This window comes from Sinocyclocheilus rhinocerous, unplaced genomic scaffold (genome assembly GCF_001515625.1).
Source record: "Sinocyclocheilus rhinocerous isolate Xijiao unplaced genomic scaffold, SAMN03320098_v1.1 scaffold6053, whole genome shotgun sequence".
Lineage (NCBI taxonomy): Eukaryota > Metazoa > Chordata > Actinopteri > Cypriniformes > Cyprinidae > Sinocyclocheilus > Sinocyclocheilus rhinocerous.
Window position 1 is genome coordinate 36,707 of NW_015655770.1, and position 17,627 is coordinate 54,333.

The window sequence follows — 17,627 nt, forward strand, 5'->3', positions numbered from 1 at the left end:
TATATATATATATATATATATATATTTGCCTCCCTTTTTTAAATTTAGATTTGGCACAGTTTATTTTGTTCTTTGCTTTTAGCCATTTTTGGGTTGTGACCCACCTGTTTATCAAACTACTGCTTTAGACAACCTTTTAAAGACAAAATCTTATATATCTATCCACTCACAATTCAAAACAATTCCCATAATTCAGTGAAAACCCAAATAAAAAGCCACATAGTGAACTAAACTATTACCAGGAATATATTTCTTGCAGCTCCGGTGGCTACTATGTGAAATTTAGCTGTATTTTTTTGTGTGCTTAGTTTAAAGAAGTGTAAAACTAGTTACCATGACAAATTTTTCCATTATTGTTTTTGAACAGAAAGCAAAGTTTCTACAGCATTAGCGAAGTAAGACGTAAATATTAGTCTGATTTACCTCCCTGGAGACCCCAAAAACTTGCAGACATATTCAAAAGTGAAGGTGAAAATGTATTAGCATTAAACATTAAATGAGCATCAGGGTGGCTAGAGGAAGACGGAAAAGTTGGAGAAGTGTATTAAAATGTGCTTGAGTAAAATGTGAGTGAATAATTTAAGCCATTTGTGAATTAATAATGCTTTAAATGTTTTATTGCATGCTTGTGTTATTTATTTGACAATATGTATTAAAATATCTTGCAGAAGAGAGAATTCCTAATCGTATGTGATGCTATCTGTGGATTTGATTGTACAGAAGCACTAGTCAAGACAAATGCAAGGCCAATAAATGAATTCATTCTTTATGATATCAGTCAGGTGCTTGTTTGTTTTTGGACCTGCCTGTGGAAGCGTCCTCTTGGTTCAGTGCATCATTGGTACAGAGAGTCAATAAAAGCAACACATGAAGGAACATGATGTACTGGAGTGGACAAACTAGGTCTTTGGGCATAGATTAATTAGTTTCTTAGCACGCAACAGCTGAAGCCACGGGGTAGAGGCCACAAAACTCTCTGTCCCATTGGTGGCCTAGACCAAGAGACCCCTTCTTCTGGGCAACTGGGTCAGATAGGAAACCCCTCAACCGGTCTGGGCACTTGAGTAAGCTTGTTCTCTTTTAATTCTCCCCCAGACACACCATCCTGAGAAGCCACTTTTTCCTACCACAGGAAGCCCAAGAGAACACTATAGCTAGCAGTCTGACAGGCAAACTGAACCCTGGCCTTTTATATCCTGCCAGGTTCGAGAAGTTGGACATCACCCCAAAAAGCGCCCAGAAGATTAAGCCCGTGCTGGAGCGCTGGATGGCCGAGGCGGAAGCCCGCCATCGCTCCGGTATGCAGAACCTGACCGAGTTTATCGGCAGCGAGCCCTCCAAAAAGCGCAAACGCCGGACCTCTTTCACGCCGCAGGCCCTGGAAATCCTCAACAGCCACTTCGAGAAGAATACTCACCCCTCCGGTCAGGGGATGACGGAAATCGCAGAGAAACTGAACTATGATCGCGAGGTGGTGCGCGTCTGGTTCTGCAATAAGAGGCAAGCTTTGAAAAACACTATAAAGAGGCTGAAACAGCCCGAGCTCGGGCCGGTCGCACCAATGGACCCTCTGGTTGATAATATGGAGGAACACCCTTAGCTTGACACGAACAGCATGAGGCGAACGCGCACCTATGGCGAAACTTCTGATGTTGTGGACTTAAAGACCTGGACGATTACTATCCAATGCACCATCGAATGGATGAACTGTCGACAAAGACAAAAAGAAATATTGTCAGTGTTATCATCACAAAAGCAAAAACCAAACAAGTTCAGAAAAAAAGAGAGTTGTATGAGAATTATAGTACTGATTCATAAGTTTGTGAGTAATTAAGAACAAGGATCATATTAAAATCAAGGATGGTGAAGAAACTACTTACCAAAGTTTGTTGCATCTGATACCTGAGGTTTTTTTTAATTGTAAATGTGTTTTACATTTTTACTGGGGAAAAAAAATGGTAAAACAAAAAAGAAAGAAAAGATTTGTGTGATGGGGTAGATGGGTGTGACATTTGATATTTGTCTTATTTTATCACTTGGGTTTTTATGTAAATATTTCTGGTAAATTGTCACCAAACTTAAATCATAAGTTCAAAAAAAAAAAAAAATCTTTGAGAAGTTAATTTCAAAATTGTCACGTTTCTGCTGTCTGTAAGTCCATCGTCAACTGTGTCATCTCACTCTGTTCATAAACATTAAGGCATGAAAGAGTGCATTTGGGAGGAATATTTTGCAAAGAGATTCTCAGTGAACATGCCACAGATATCCACATATACGTTGCAGCTGTGATTAAAGCTATTTTATGGTGTTGCCAAAGCCTCCTAGCCAAAGAACAAGGACATTGTGTCATACCTTGGCCTGAACCATTTTATTCTTTTCATGTGATCGGATGTTTTTTATTTTTAAAAGCAAAGGGTTACTATTTTATTTTACTTGTCACACTTAACTATACATACATACATACATAAACAGATTTCAAGTAAATTAGATGAATTTTAAAGATTTCACTTGAGTTATGCAATTTATCTTTTGTCTGTGTCTTTTTCATTTTGGTGCTTAAGGGTTTTTTTTTTTTTTTTTTTGCTTGTGTCAGTCAAAATCTCTCAGATGAAAATGACTGGAACATGCTCATTTTGGACATATTTGATTGAAGCAAAGCATTTGACTGAATATACACCTCAGTATATATAAAAAGAATCCATTGTCCAAATACTGCACCATCGTACAAACCTTCAGCCCATCTTACAGGTAGATTTACAGTAATCAGTACAGTAGTTGTTTTCTAGTCTCTTTTTATTTTTATTTTTTGTATAATTCTTATACTGTATAACAAGCATTCCAAATGAAATTAAAAACAGTGGTCGACTGATATCCAGAAAGCAAGACAACAGATTTAATGCTGATGTTAAAATAGCCTACAGTTCAATGATAATGTTAATATTAAAAGTATTTTGCTGTGGACATGAATATTCACTTCATACTAAAAGACAACTAAGACAGTAAAAAGTCTCAGTTTACAAATAAATTAAGTCTTTTTCTGCCACATTAATGTTTTGGAATTAGCTGTATGGCATTGAAATACTTATCAACAGGCAAAAATATCTAAAAAGTACTCATGATAGCAGTGACGATCCTGTTGATATTCCTTCCTATGAAACAATCCTATGATTTTACTGATTTGCATCATGAATTTGATATTTAATTCAGTCTGTATCTATCTTATCAGCAATGAACAGAAATGGCAAGAACAAAGAAAATCTTTTGGGGCATTTATGCAAATGTAGTTCATTACAGTGGACATTTGCTATGATTATAGTTACAGAAAAATTGTCTGGCTTCTGACAGCTACGTAACTAATGTCTTGACTCACATTCAAAGACCTGTCTAATTACTTTAACTCATATTGTATAAGATGACATTCCCCCAGCGCATTCATTTTCATCAATTCAGAAGCATGGTATTTGTGTGTGGTTGCAGAGACAGGACGTCTTAAGGTATACAGGCTTATGAAATAAAGCTGTAACCAAAAATTAAAACCAAGAGACGAGAATCTAAGTTCTGCCTTTGCTCGTCTTTTCAATGCTGGACCAAAGCTCAATAGTTATATGCACATTGTACAGAAAAATGGCTAAATGTCGCTGACAATCTTGAAATATGTAACTGAATTGAAGAAAATTGATTAAATGGAGTATATCATTAAAATTACCTCAGCACTGTCCTGCTAAGTAGTGAGCAATGTCATAACATGGTACCTTTGTGCAAAGGTTCACGACAAAACATAAAGGACTTGTGTATATGTTTGTAAGTAGTTTTTATGACCATCATAGATTGATTCTCACATGCTTTTCTTTATGATGTGCTTTCCAGGGTCACGTGTATAGAACAGACATTGTTACATGACTTTCTTCTTTTATTGTTTAGTTTCTGCATTGTTTATTTGGTTATCTCCTTTCGCTATGTAAGATACATTTTTGAGTTTAATTGCCTGGAATTGCCTCATATAAATGGGGAAGAAAGAAAACTTTGCGGTTCAACTCAATTGTTTTTGAAAGATGATGGAAAACCTTTCGAGATTTATTGAAGAACACACACTGGTAAACATACACACATGAACACACACACACACACACACACACACACACAGTCGAGCAATAAATGTTATTACTCTCAAGACCTTGAAACCAAAGCTGTTTAACCTGCTAAGGATGCTTTAAATTTTATAGACTGAAAACTGTATGTATTATATAGAGCAATATCTGTTCGGTCAGTTAAGCTGCACTTTGTGTATTTCTTAACAGCTTCAAGTCTGTCACATTAATTTGTACCATAATAATTAATAATAAACAATTGTTTGACATGAAACACAATGGCTGCATTTCTTTTTCTAAAGAATATTTTACAAAGAACAGGGGAAGAAACAAGCATCACTTAATTCACATTTAAATAACTTACATTTTAATATAAGTATACCAGACTTAAAGATCTAAAGAAAGATAAAAATTATAGGCCTACCAAGCAAGTGAATACTACTAATGATATTTAATATTAAGCTGTGTTCTACTATAAACTACTATAAATACTAGACAACAACATGTGACATTCTATTTGGATCTGTTCAAAATGATGCATTTCTTTGGCAATAGTAATGAATCTGTAATTTGAGTAATCAATAGACAAAACTACAATACGTCAAGTTACAGTAGTTATGCAAATGCCTTATTAATAAGTTTATCATTTATTTATCAGGACATTAGCTACATTGAACTGTATTGTGTGTATTCAAATAAGATTTCTTATCAATATTGAAAAATATATATATTAATTTTGCATCAGTTTTTTGTGTTGTTCATGTGTGATTTTAAATGTCAAAGAATTGATATATTTTTTTAATTAATCAAAAAGGGTAAGTACAGTAATAACATTGTAATAACGTGATAACTAACTTTAAAATTTTTCACATTCACTTATTAATTTGCTGATTACATACGATATGGTTTTAGTTGAAAAAATATTAATTTAAGACTGTTTTATAAAACCCAGATTCTTCGTGTCCAAATTATTCTGGAATGCAAAAATTGTATAGGCATTTTGAGTGCATTATGAGGGTTTAGAGGAATAATTGATTCGGGTCAGCTGAATTATTTAAATTCAGTGGTCGCTTTCATAAGTTGGAGAACTGGACACTTGAGCTTAATAATCTTTCACTTCTTCCATTAATAAAGATCAGCATTCATCCTGCCTAATCTTTATCAGATAGCATCGGATTGGATCATTTTCAGAAATCTTCACCCCTACGCTACTAAGTCATGCACATCTCTAGTGCAGGTTTTTCAGCTTCAACGATAAAACAACAAAGGCTAGAAACGTTATATAACAACTATAAAACAACAAAAGCTGAAAAACTATATGATGATGATGGTGAATAATAGCTGTGTAGTGATGGTAAAACTTTAAATTGCTTGCACATAGTTCAAATGATGCCTCATAAACTGTTTTCACGTAACAGAGTGGTGGATTCACAAGAGTGAACATTCATTCTGCAAAACAATCCCATTTAGACTTTAAAAGACATGTTGTCCAGCTATTTTAACCATGTTAAGCCCACTTTATTTCACACTGATTCGTCTGTTCCTCTGAAAAATAGTCATCTTTCATTCTGTCCTCTGTAATGTGCCGTCCTTCCATGTAATCGCTGATATAAAGTGAAGAGTCACACAGAAACGCTTTTCTCCTTATAGCCGAACAAGCTTTCAATGCTGAATTCACACCTTAAAGCAAACCGATGGCCCACGGGCTTCCAGGGTCAGCAGCCATTCATTTAGATTTCCATAGGATCAATAGAGAAGAATCTATGCCAGGGTTATTTCGCATCAATGTTTCATTTCTTTCCTGCAACAGATAACAATAATGAGCCGTCTCTAAGCGAGAAAGCACATTCTCTGCTGAAAGGCTTTTGAAAGTAAACTCTGAAGTTTGTGACGGCTTCTCTTGTCCATGAAGCCTTTGAAAGCATGACTGGCTGGTAAATTGAAGAGCGGTAAATAAATAAATATTAATCATAAAGAAGCACACACAACATAAATTATTAACATTAGGCTGAGAACTGATGTTGAAGATGTTTGTTCTGTCCTTTCGTCCCATCCTGCTCTTTGTTTCAGAAGTAGCAGATGTATTTTTCAGTTGTAGGCTAAAAGTTGTGCTATTTTGATATTCTTTTGTTTTGTCTTCCATTTCATCATATTTTCCATTAGCTCTGTAATGAACGTGCAGAGATGTGCTATTTTTGCAACCAGTGTCTTCGGCGTTCAGGCTGACGCTTTTCAAAAACGTTGCCAAGTGGGAAGACACGGAGAGAGTACAACAGCTCCATTTTTTAAGCAATTACAGGGGATTTTTTTTTCTTTCTGCCAAATAAGCCAGTTTTCTAGTTGCTTTTGGGTGCATGGGACTTGAGCAATGAGAGGAAGAATAGGAGATGTACAGTGGAGTCTGAAAGTATAAAACCACTAGGCTATATTTTGCATTTATAATGACATTTTTAAATCGCAAACACTGTATCAGCATAACAAATTGAAAAATTAGCATGAATTTTATAATGTTATAGGCTACTTTCACACTGTCAGCTTTTGGGATTGACAACCGCATTTACTTACAGTTCTGAGTCTTAAAATGTCACATTCACACAGCAACTTACAGTAGCTTCTCGAATACTGTCTGTATGAACATGCAACGGGAGTTATACTTTATTTTACTTATACTAAATATAGGCTCAAGGTACACTAGTCAGAGAGACATGCCAGTGAAAAACAAGAAAGAGTTGATTTATGAGGAGAGCAATCACGTTTATTTTCTAAGACCAAACTAAAAAAAAAAAAAAAAATTTTTCAAAAAGGTCTCTTCAGGTTAACGGATAAGTAAAATAATGTTAAGTAAAATTAAGTCATTGCCAGCTGCAGTCATGTCCTCATCAAACACCTGTGATTCACAACTACCTGCATTCACGTAAAGTAGCCTTGTTGACAAGTTTGAGTGAGTAAAGGCAAAAAGCACACGATATAGAACTTTCAGTGCCCTGTAGTTGGCAATATTACTTCTTTTGTAGCAGAAATAAACTGCTGCAGAAAAAGCTAGGTGCCATGCAAAATGTAATGTGTAATTGCACACTCATTACAAATGTAGTGGAGTACAGACGCTTATTCAAAAATGTAGTGAAGTAGAGATTAAAAGTTGCTAATATCTTTGATACTCTGTAAAACTACAGAGTATCCAAAATATATACTCAAGTACAGTAATTAATTACTTTTACTCAAATACTTTACACCTCTGGTTACCATAACGCTGTCACATCATACAGTGCAAGAGAGAGCCGCTCTGCTGCATAAACGCGTGTCTACCGTGTGTTGCGTGTTTTCATGTGTGGTTTCAGTAACTTCCAGTGACGGAGAAATGAGCTGTGTGTCATCTGAAAGTTTTAGATCCAGTCTCTACTGTCAGTTTTGTGTTCTGCACGCGACTCAAATGCTCTACTCTCCACCCAAATATAAAAGCTGCTGTCAGTTAATGAAGATTTGATGGATGAACTTTTCCTTTATTGGACTCATTGTGTCAGAAATTGATAAGACTTTCAGTTTTATGGACGTCACCATCTTTGGTATTACTTTGGTCAATGGCGCAATGGTAATTGGTAAGGAATATGGGCTTGACTCCCATTGCATGTTCATACAGACAGTATCCGAGAAGCTACTGTATGTTGCTGTGTGAACGTGACATTTCGTGACTCACACCTGTAAGTAAATGCGGTTGTCAATCCCAAAAACTGACAGTGTGAATGTAGTCCTAGTTGTCCAGTCCTGCTCCGTTCACACAGTGTGTTTTCCGAGAATGGAGTCCTGAAAATTTACGGTTGTGAGTTCGGTTACAGAATGCGGTTGTCACGCCTGTATATAACCGTACTGTGTGTGAACGTAACAGTATTAAGGACTCAAATACAGGACTGATAACCGTATTCTGCTGCTGTGTGGCCTTAGTATTTGGTTTGACTCCTTTTGCTTTAATTAAATTCGTGACCAACATGATTTGAGCATGATCCATAAAGCATCATGTAAATATCAATGTAAGCAAGAAAAAGTGTCTTGAATATTTTTATTAAATGTAATAAAAAACATTTTCTTCAATATTATTTCAAAATTTCATAGCCTGAAATGCCTTCAATTTATTTATGGATGTAGATTAGATTTTGAATCACACATAGAATATCAGGCTTTTGGACCTTAGTGTATTTTGCTGTTATTTCACCACAATGATTCATCCTGACCAAAGCATTGCTTTTTGATCAAAACTACATGGGAAGGCATGATTCAACACTTTCGTGGTAATTCGTAACTATTTTACAATTTGGTCAATTTGTGGTGAAATCATATCAATTTGTTCAATCTACTTACGGCCCACTGAGGTTTGGTTTAGTGGAAGGGTCAGTGGTGAAACTTCATGCTTAATTTATTTATTTTTTTTTTTTAATCTAGCGTTTTTGTATGAATCAAATCAACAAAAAATTAATACGAAAATACCAACTTGTAAAATAGTTACAGTTTCTTATGTTATCAGGTTGGTGCAGTCATTTACCTTCCAATAACAACATTCCACTGGTGACATGCTGTAATCTCAATAGGAATTAAATGTTCACTTTCAAAATTTACCCTTCCAGATTTAACGTTATGTTCAAGTTTGCTGAATTTTAATAAACATTGATGAATTTTGTTGAATCTTGGCACACATTTTCCTTGTTGGCCACTTGGAAGTCGCTTGGTATGACCATTATGCAGGCGGTGTGCTTGTACTTCACTGCACTATTAACAATGTACAATGGAGCTTCTTCACCCATGAAAGTCTTGATAGAATACTGGTCTCTGATTGGTCCGATGCAGTATTCTTTGGTCAAATCGTTTTCTATAATGACCACTAAACTTTGTCCCAGGAACATGTGAAAGTACATGTCATGTTTTTAGTCACATGTCTCTAGTTCTGTTCTAGTCACATAATAACATAACAAGATATTAAATTGAATTATTAATTCAGATCTTCACATCCATTTATTTGTTTACATCACAATAACTGAGATGCTGTACAGTTAGCCAGTCATCTAAACAAACCTTAGTTGAATGGACGTAAATCCTGTCTAATGCAATACAGATACCTACAAACAATATCTGTATATTGTGTTTTTGCCAAACATTTTATGAAACAAACCTGTGACTGAGCTGTATTTTCTCTAGCTGATTTCTAAGAACTTCAGCACAAGATGAGGTAGACGAATGCACCGATGTTTTCATTCTGCTTTCTTAATGTTTTCTCATCCGTTATGAAAAACAGAAGCGCATCCTGGTTGTGGACCAACTTCTCTTAAAAGCAGAAGTCTCGATAATGCAGCGTATCTCGATCGATTTGTTCAGGGCAGTGAAAGCAATAATTATCCTCACGCTAGACTTCACGCTGCTTTTCAAAAGCAGAATCCTCTCATATTTACTGCTTGCTTCAATGGAACGCGTTTCTGCTCAACTTCCAAGTGTCAGAAATTGCCCTGAGACAGAAAGAGAGAAGGAAGACAAGAGAGGAGAAAACATTATGAAACGTCAGCAGCTCAAATGGATTACTGTTCAATATCAGTCAAGACACTCTGAAAAGGAAAGTGAGAGAGAATATTCGGCTGTGGGTGAATGTGCGCGTGTTTGCGCGATTTTAAATTGTCCTTTTTGTTTTTCCATCAGCGGCGAGGTGCTCTCTTGGCTTATCTCCTCAGCAGTGGACGTGTGGCGGGACGATGTTCTAGGAAAATGAACTGTCGCCATATCCCTCAAACGCGTCTCCCTCGCACACTCCGAGGCGCATACACAAATATATAGCCACTCAGGCATCTCTGCTGTTTGAGCACACCTTGTTGCCTCCGGAGGGGCAATTACCGATGCTCACAGCCTGTCTGAGGTGTCAGTGGATGGGCTCCCAGCCCAATCCTCTCCCTCTGTCCATCTCTCCTCTCCATTATCAGCAGGGTAAATAATGCCCCTGCCTCTGATGCTGATGGAGATGTGACTGGGACAACAGATCCAATTGCCCTCCGCTCCATTTATCTTTAGCAGCTAAAGCGGCGTTTTAGTGTTCAGTAAGAACTCTGAGGTGAGACTAACAACAAACCTGCATGGGCTCTGGGATGCAATGCAGAATAGTGCATAACTACTACCAAACAATGTATAATATAATATAATTATTATATAATATTATATAAATGTAATATAATACCATATTTATATTCTATATTATGTATGGCTGCTAAAATAAATAAATTAAAAAATCACAAAAATGTGCCTTAATGAATAATCTATTACCGTTTTATGTTCCCTCACAGGCCCATCAATTAGTGTCAATCGCTGGATTTCTAAAAATGATTGTTCACTACAAACAAACAACCAATCAGAAAGAGCTTTAAATAAATAAAATTAAATGTACATTAATAAAATGAAACAAAATAGATATGTAATAAGTACTAACTTACGAACTAAATAATTATTATAATTACAACAATTATTTTAACCTTTTAACAGTCCTACTCTCTCTTCATTTAGTGTTTTATAGGTTTAACAAAGCAAAATCTCAATCTTTTTAGAATACCCCCTGCATATCCTGGGTTTTGGGAATCACTAAAATAGAGGACTTTTTCACAGAGTCAAAGACAATATTCCTGTTTGACCACAGCCTGTTCCTACATGTGTAACTAGCTATACACAAAGACCACAATTTGTTACTTCGGTTTATGAACGTTAATCTGCTGTTTCACAATAAGTACTAACTTACAAACTAAATAATTATTATAATTACAACAATTATTTTAACAGTCCTACTCTCTCTTCATTTAGGGTTTTATAGGTTTAACAAAGCAAAATCTCAATCTTTTTAGAATACCCCCTGCATATCCTGGGTTTTGGGAATCACTAAAATAGAGGACTTTTTCACAGAGTCAAAGACAATATTCCTGTTTGACCACAGCCTGTTCCTACATGTGTAACTAGCTATACACAAAGACCACAATTTGTTACTTCGGTTTATGAACGTTAATCTGCTGTTTCACTGGAAAACAGTTATTACATTTTGATTATATATATTATATAAAAAAAACAGATGTATGGATGTATTGTTCACAATAAGATCAATAAGATAATTTAATTAGAAAGTCCTTTTTCATTTGATTTAAATACTACTTTAAGTAAATCTCCCATGCATCTCTTTGTTTTCAAAATTTACAAAATATACATATTTAATTGTTTAAGACAGAGGCTTGACTTAAAAGACTTCTCAATGGCAACTCATCTTTTTTTGTTGTTCTACAAGAGACAATAAGTGCTGGAAACCCAGAAATTCCAAAATGAGCTGGAAACCCTCTGCCAGGAGACAGGTTGAGGGTAGAGGTTTTTGGAAGCCCTTTCAGGAGGGTCCACTCATTAGTGGTCAGCTGCACCCTGAACATTCAGACTCTCCTGTCCCCCCTCTCCTCCTCTCCAGGCCCTGATGAAACCCTTTTTTCCCACTCAGGGAAAGAAAATGGCTGCAGGAGGAGGAGAACATCTTAGAGGTGCATTGCACAGAGAGTCCTGGATGTCAACAGGCCCATAATGATACCTGATAGCCCCTGGAAAACACTCCTTTCTCTTTCCCCCTTTTCTTCTTTCTTTTAATTTCCCTCTTTTCCTTTTCCTAGAGCCCTTCTCTGTCCTACATGCCTTGGACGTGATGCACTTGAAAGCATAATTAGAGGTAAAACAGTGACTGTATCTCCCATTATCCTTCTACGTGACTATAGCAAAGTCCTTTGTTTTTAAACCTCTCCTCCAAATTCTCCTTTTCTCCCTGACTTTTTGAAAAGCTGCTCTTAAGAAGGGGGTGGGGGGTGAGAGGGTGAAAAGTGGGAGCAAGAGAGAAAGAGAAAACGCAAGAGAGTTCCCTCTGCGAGTCGCCAAGGTGCTCTCTAGTCCATTGTGCAGTGTGCTGTCAGGTTAAATTAGGGAGTACAGGCTCTGTGAGTGTAAAAAAATCAATACTTGATGGAAGATTGCTCCCCGGAAAATCTGTTTTGATTCCAGGATTAATTCTTGACCAAAGGCTCCGCTGAAATGACATGCCATTAGGGCCGAAAATGAACACATTCGGCAGTGGAAATTGGATGGAAATGTGTCAGGTGATTGCCCCGGCTGCTTGTTTTGCTCTCCTGGAGAGCGAGAGAGGAAGGGAGAGTGCGTGAGGGGGAAAGCGCGGCTCTGGAGGAAGATGTGGCGGCAAAAAGCCTCGGATCCGCAGGCCCCTCGGAATCCATTTTCAGGCCTTCGCTGCATCCCTCCGGAGTATTCTCTGGGCCATTGTTGTCCGGCTTCTGCAAATGCACTCTGTGCAAGGTGAAATGCATTTGTCCACTGGCTGCGTCTCTCCTGTGTGTTCCCACAAAGCGCAAGATGAAGAATAGCCCATCTTAAAATAAAGCAGGGACCTCTTTTCTTTGTCTCTGTGGTGCGGACGAAAGAAAGGGAAAATGCAATATTGATGAGAGTAATGTGTTTGTCATCACTTGTAGCGTATCTCCAGCACCTAAGTACAAAAAATGAAAAAACAAGATGCTACTCGCTAAGATAACATGCTTTAAAGGCAGTATAAAGTGCTGGAACTAGAGTTAAAATGAAAGAAGCTAATATAAAATCAATTATATTTATTTCAGTTATATTTATTTTATTTATTTATTTATTTTAGTTTATATTTATATATTTATTTTAAAAAGTCAGTTATTTATATATCAGTTATAGAGAGAGAGAGCGAGAGAGAGAGAGAGAGAGAGAGAGAGAGAGAGAAAGTGCAGTACCAACACTTAAAGACATTTATTTTAAAACTTGAATTAATAATTTTTAAATAAATAAATATAATTTAAAAAAGTATATCTATCTATCTATCTATCTATCTATCTATCTATCTGTCTGTCTGTCTGTCTGTCTATCTATCATGTTTTACATTCATAATTACTGTACTTAAAGGGGTCATATGATGCTATTTTAATTTTTACTTTCTCTTTGGAGTGTTACAAGCTCTTGGTTCATAAAGAAGATCTGTAAAGTTGCAAAGACTAAAGTCTCAAATCTAGATATAAAGATATTCTTTATAAAAGTTAAGAGTCAACCACACCTACCTAAAACGGCTCGTTCTAACACGCCCCCACATGTCTACGTCACGATGTGCGAAGATTTGCATAACACCGCCCAAATGTGCACGTGGCCGCGCCGTTCTCAAGCCCGCCGGCTGCCGCTCACTCTAGGCCACTGTGTGTTTCGTTGTGAAAACATAACTACTTTGTTTGGCCTTCCAAAAGAGGACACAACTAGAAACACCTTAGATGCTTACAAGTACATGAGTACACTTTCAGTTCTGAAAGTCTACTGTTAGGCAAAAATATATATTTTCAATGAATATTTATTTATCCATTTAGAAGTTATTGTTCTTGTACATTCTATAAATGTTTAACTGTATGTTTTGTATGTTTACTGTAAATATTGATGGATGCATTCAAATAAACCTGAAATATGCTCATTTCAGAATTGTATCACCTTAGATTTTTGCTGAAATGTAAGTTTTCAGTTATGAAAGTCTACTGTAAGCTGAAACTTGCTTAGCTTTTTAACTTTTCTATTGAGTCTAAGCAGTAAAATCACTGTATGTTGGTTTTTCAATTAAATTTCACCATGGATTCCTGAGGGTTCCCAGCACCTGTGATGAATTTGGATTTTCCACACTGATATCAGCACTGAACAAAGTGCTAACGGTGAGGAAAAGAACCTTCAATGGATACATTTCTACCCACTGGGCAAATAGAGGATTATTCTCTTCTCATAAAACTCTCACCTGCTGCGCCACTTCACTGTCTGAACATCACACGAGCTTGTAAAAATTGGGTCCATTATGAGACATAATTTATAACCAGGATCAAGAGCACTATTCACCATCGTGCAAGGCACCTTTGAGGATGACAAATGACTCATGTAGAGCTCATTTTAAACGTTGCATACCTGAAAATGATTCCTTTCCCGAAATAACAGTGAAGATAAACGAGGTGTTTTAATTAGCATAATTATAAAGGTCACAGTTATGTTGAGTTGGATTCACCCTCTTCACATTACAACATATGCTAAATAGAGCAGTATAACAAAATACATTGAATTAGACTAATCAAATTAATTAGATTAAACATGGCACTTTTTGAGAAATAAATTCATGTTTCTTAATTGATGTTGACACTTTAATTAATGTATTGATCTTATAAGGCTTATAAGAAAAAATTATGTTACATTACACCAATAATATTTGAATAAATATCTCTTTACAGTCGATTCACTGCACACTGACCGTACCTCGCAGAACAAGGATCAACTCAAATCAGTCTGTTGAAACCAGACACAGTTTAATGTGAATCTAGCGGCATCTAGCGGTGATTTACACTATAGTACACATACTTGTACTATGCTCATTATTTTTATTTTACTTTATTGAATGTACACTATTAATATTTCATATTAATAATATCAAATAAAATTAACGTTTCATTTTATAATTAATATTGAACTCGTTTATTTCCACTTCTGTTATTTTATTATTTTCAGTTAGCATTATTCAATTGATTTTCCTCTGACAACTTGCAAAACTCGCAAACTCTGGAAAGATGGTTTTTGTTGTGCCAATAGAAAATACACCAAAACTGAAAGAAAGACACATAGAATGTTCTAACTACTGTATGTAAAGCAGTAATAATAACAATAATTATTATAATGATAATAATTAACTAATATTACATTAATTGAAATTAAATGTGTATTTTTTTTTTCTTTTAAAAAAACGTACCTATTTTATAGCACATGCTCGTCTTCATTGGGTAGCTACTATGCATAATGTAGTCAAACAAATTCCTAATTTTGCAGGTATTAAAATTTTAATATGCGTTACTAAATCTAATTTATCTAGGACATTGTTATATATACTGTATATCAAGTTAAATGATTCGTGACATCACAGGTTAAATAAACATGCAAATAAACATGTAAGACCAGCAGGTGGCGATATGATGTGTAAATACGCCCAGAAGCAACTAGAAGAAGAAAAGAGCTTCGTGTGCATTCTGATGACGTCAGTCACATGACCACGTGGATGTGTGTTTTATGGACCCTGTTAAAGGCCGAGCGAGCGTCTTTTACTCATCTGACACGTTTCCGTTTAATTCACACTCAGGATCCACAGCTCTGGAAATCTATCGTCAACAGCTAAGGAGTATAGAGACCAGACACTTGCTCAAAGTCCAGGGATAATAGAGAGAAGCATTACATCAGGGGGAGATCTGGATCAGCAATTTACTCTATTTGAGTTGGAAAGAGCTATATCAAACACGCGACAAACCACACCAGGGAAAGACGGTATATGCTATTGCATGTTAGGCCATATGAAAGATGTCACACTTGAAATAATATTAAGACTGTTTAATATGATATGGAATGCAGGTAAACTCCCATTAATATGGAAACAAGCAGTTATAATCCCAATACTTAAACCTGGCAAAGACCCGTCAGATCCATCTAGCTATAGACCCATAGCATTAACGTCACAATTAGGGAAAACCATGGAAAGGATGGTAACACATAGATTAGATTATTATATTGAACAAAATGGTCTTATATCACCACATCAATCTGGATTTCGTAAGGGAAGGGGGACAATGGACTCTGTACTATGCCTAGAGTCAGTAATTAGGAAAGCTCAAAGTAATAAAGAAAATGTAATTGCGGTATTTATTGATATTGAAAAGGCATACGATATGCTGTGGAAGGACGGACTTCCACACTCAGTGAGATTAACTGTCGCGGTTCATAGCTTGGAAACATCATGTCGTGGGTGAAATCAGTGGCGTCTAGGTCTAGTGAGGATGTGTTCGACGAGGATGTGGATGATATTAGTCTGCAGAACAAAGAATGGAAATTCAACATGGAAAAACGCGCAAAGGTACGTGAACAGCCATTTATTAATGCTGAACCTTTCATTCACATGCATAAACATGCTTCTACTGAAATACTTTGATATCGTTTTTTTATTCGTTTTGTTTTTCCATCTAAATGAGTGTTAGATCGTTCATGCATTGTAAGAGTTTTTAAAAAAAACACCGGCGACATGCAAAAGAAACAATCATGGGTGTATAGCTAGTGAAAGCAGCGCAGTCTAGAAACGACTGCCATGTGGTTTTCTGTCAGGATGGTTACAGAGATGGCAGTGATGCAGGGAAAGAAGCCTCACTACAGGCTGGTTTCAACGTGGGATACATGGAAGGAACCACTAAAATGACGGTCATCGGTCAGCTTAAAGGAACCATGAGGTAAGCAGGTGCATTTGTCTTATCTGTCATCATTTTAGGGCCTTTTTTAGTAGAAATCCATGCAAAATACGCCCAACAATAAGAACACTATATTTATATAGTTAACCACATTTATATAGGTATTATTTTGTGGGTGTAACACTTATAATCTTCATAATTATGCCTTACAAGTAATGTACAGAGTTTAGGGACAGTCACGTGACTGCTCCATGCATACTATGATAATATGATTAAACTACAGTACTGGTAAACACAATGTTCTACTGATGGTTTGTATGTAATGTATGGTTTCTATTTGGTACTGTTTGGAAACCAATTCCTAACGTTCTGGGATTGTTCTGTGTAGGTTATTTTATACAACATAAACTAACAGTCTCAGAACGTTCTGGTAATAAAAAGAATGGCTTTCATGGCATTAGACGGCAAAACGTCAAAAGAAGTGTCATTTGTTTTAAACAAAAATGGCACAAATAAGATAATCATTTTGAATTCTTATTGCTTGTCATGCAGTGTTGTTAGGATTAACTGTATTGAAGTACTAAAACTAAAATCAAATCAAATGAAGCTAAATAGAAATGTTTAAAAACAAAACTAGTACAACTGACATAAGCACAAAACAAAAAACCTAAGCTAAAATTGAAAATTTATGAATGAAAGCTAATGCAAATGTAATGAATACTATTTATAAACTCTTGTTTAGTTTAGAAATAATATTTTAGTTTTAGTTAACTCAAGCTATTAAAAGCATTTTTGTTAATTGAATTAAAACTGAAATTAAATAAAATTATATTCATAAATTATATTAAAATAAAAACTAAAGCATTTAACTAAAATGAAAAAGGAAATATAAAATAGAGAATTCAAAATATTATACCTATTCAAAATATTAAAATAGCACTGGCTTACACTTGTGTTTACTCTGCTAGGATACCTGTGTGAGCTCCAGAAGAACTGACATGATACATTCACTTATATTAAAAAGGACCGTGCAGTTTAAATCAAATCTAAAAATGTCCCTTTTTGCCACTGTACCTGCTAGGGCTGCACGATAAATCGAAATGGAATCGAGATCGCGATTCGACAGAAGCTGCGATTGTCATGCGTATCTTTCAGTGAAGCACGGTTCTGTGATCAGCAGTAAATCTCCATCCAAAGGCCAGAGGGCGCTCTCGTGCTGAAACTCCAAATACGC

General features: G+C 35.9%; 2 protein-coding genes across 2 annotated transcripts in view; both read left to right on the forward strand.

Moving 5' to 3' along the window:
- The window catches only part of LOC107718921 (POU domain, class 6, transcription factor 2-like), a gene marked incomplete at its 5' end in the record, with an annotated part of 28,735 nt that extends 27,046 nt beyond the window's left edge, over positions 1–1,689 (forward strand). The window contains one exon of the mRNA XM_016526166.1: positions 1,096–1,689. Coding sequence (XP_016381652.1) covers positions 1,096–1,600 — 505 coding nt within the window. The remainder of the gene's footprint in view (positions 1–1,095) is intronic.
- Positions 1,690–15,231: 13,542 nt separating this feature from the next.
- The window catches only part of LOC107718923 (yae1 domain-containing protein 1-like), a 4,923-nt gene continuing 2,527 nt past the window's right edge, over positions 15,232–17,627 (forward strand). Inside the window, exons 1-3 of the mRNA XM_016526168.1 lie at positions 15,232–15,303; positions 15,915–16,068; positions 16,314–16,435. Coding sequence (XP_016381654.1) covers positions 15,952–16,068; positions 16,314–16,435 — 239 coding nt within the window. The 5' untranslated portion in view covers positions 15,232–15,303; positions 15,915–15,951. The remainder of the gene's footprint in view (positions 15,304–15,914; positions 16,069–16,313; positions 16,436–17,627) is intronic.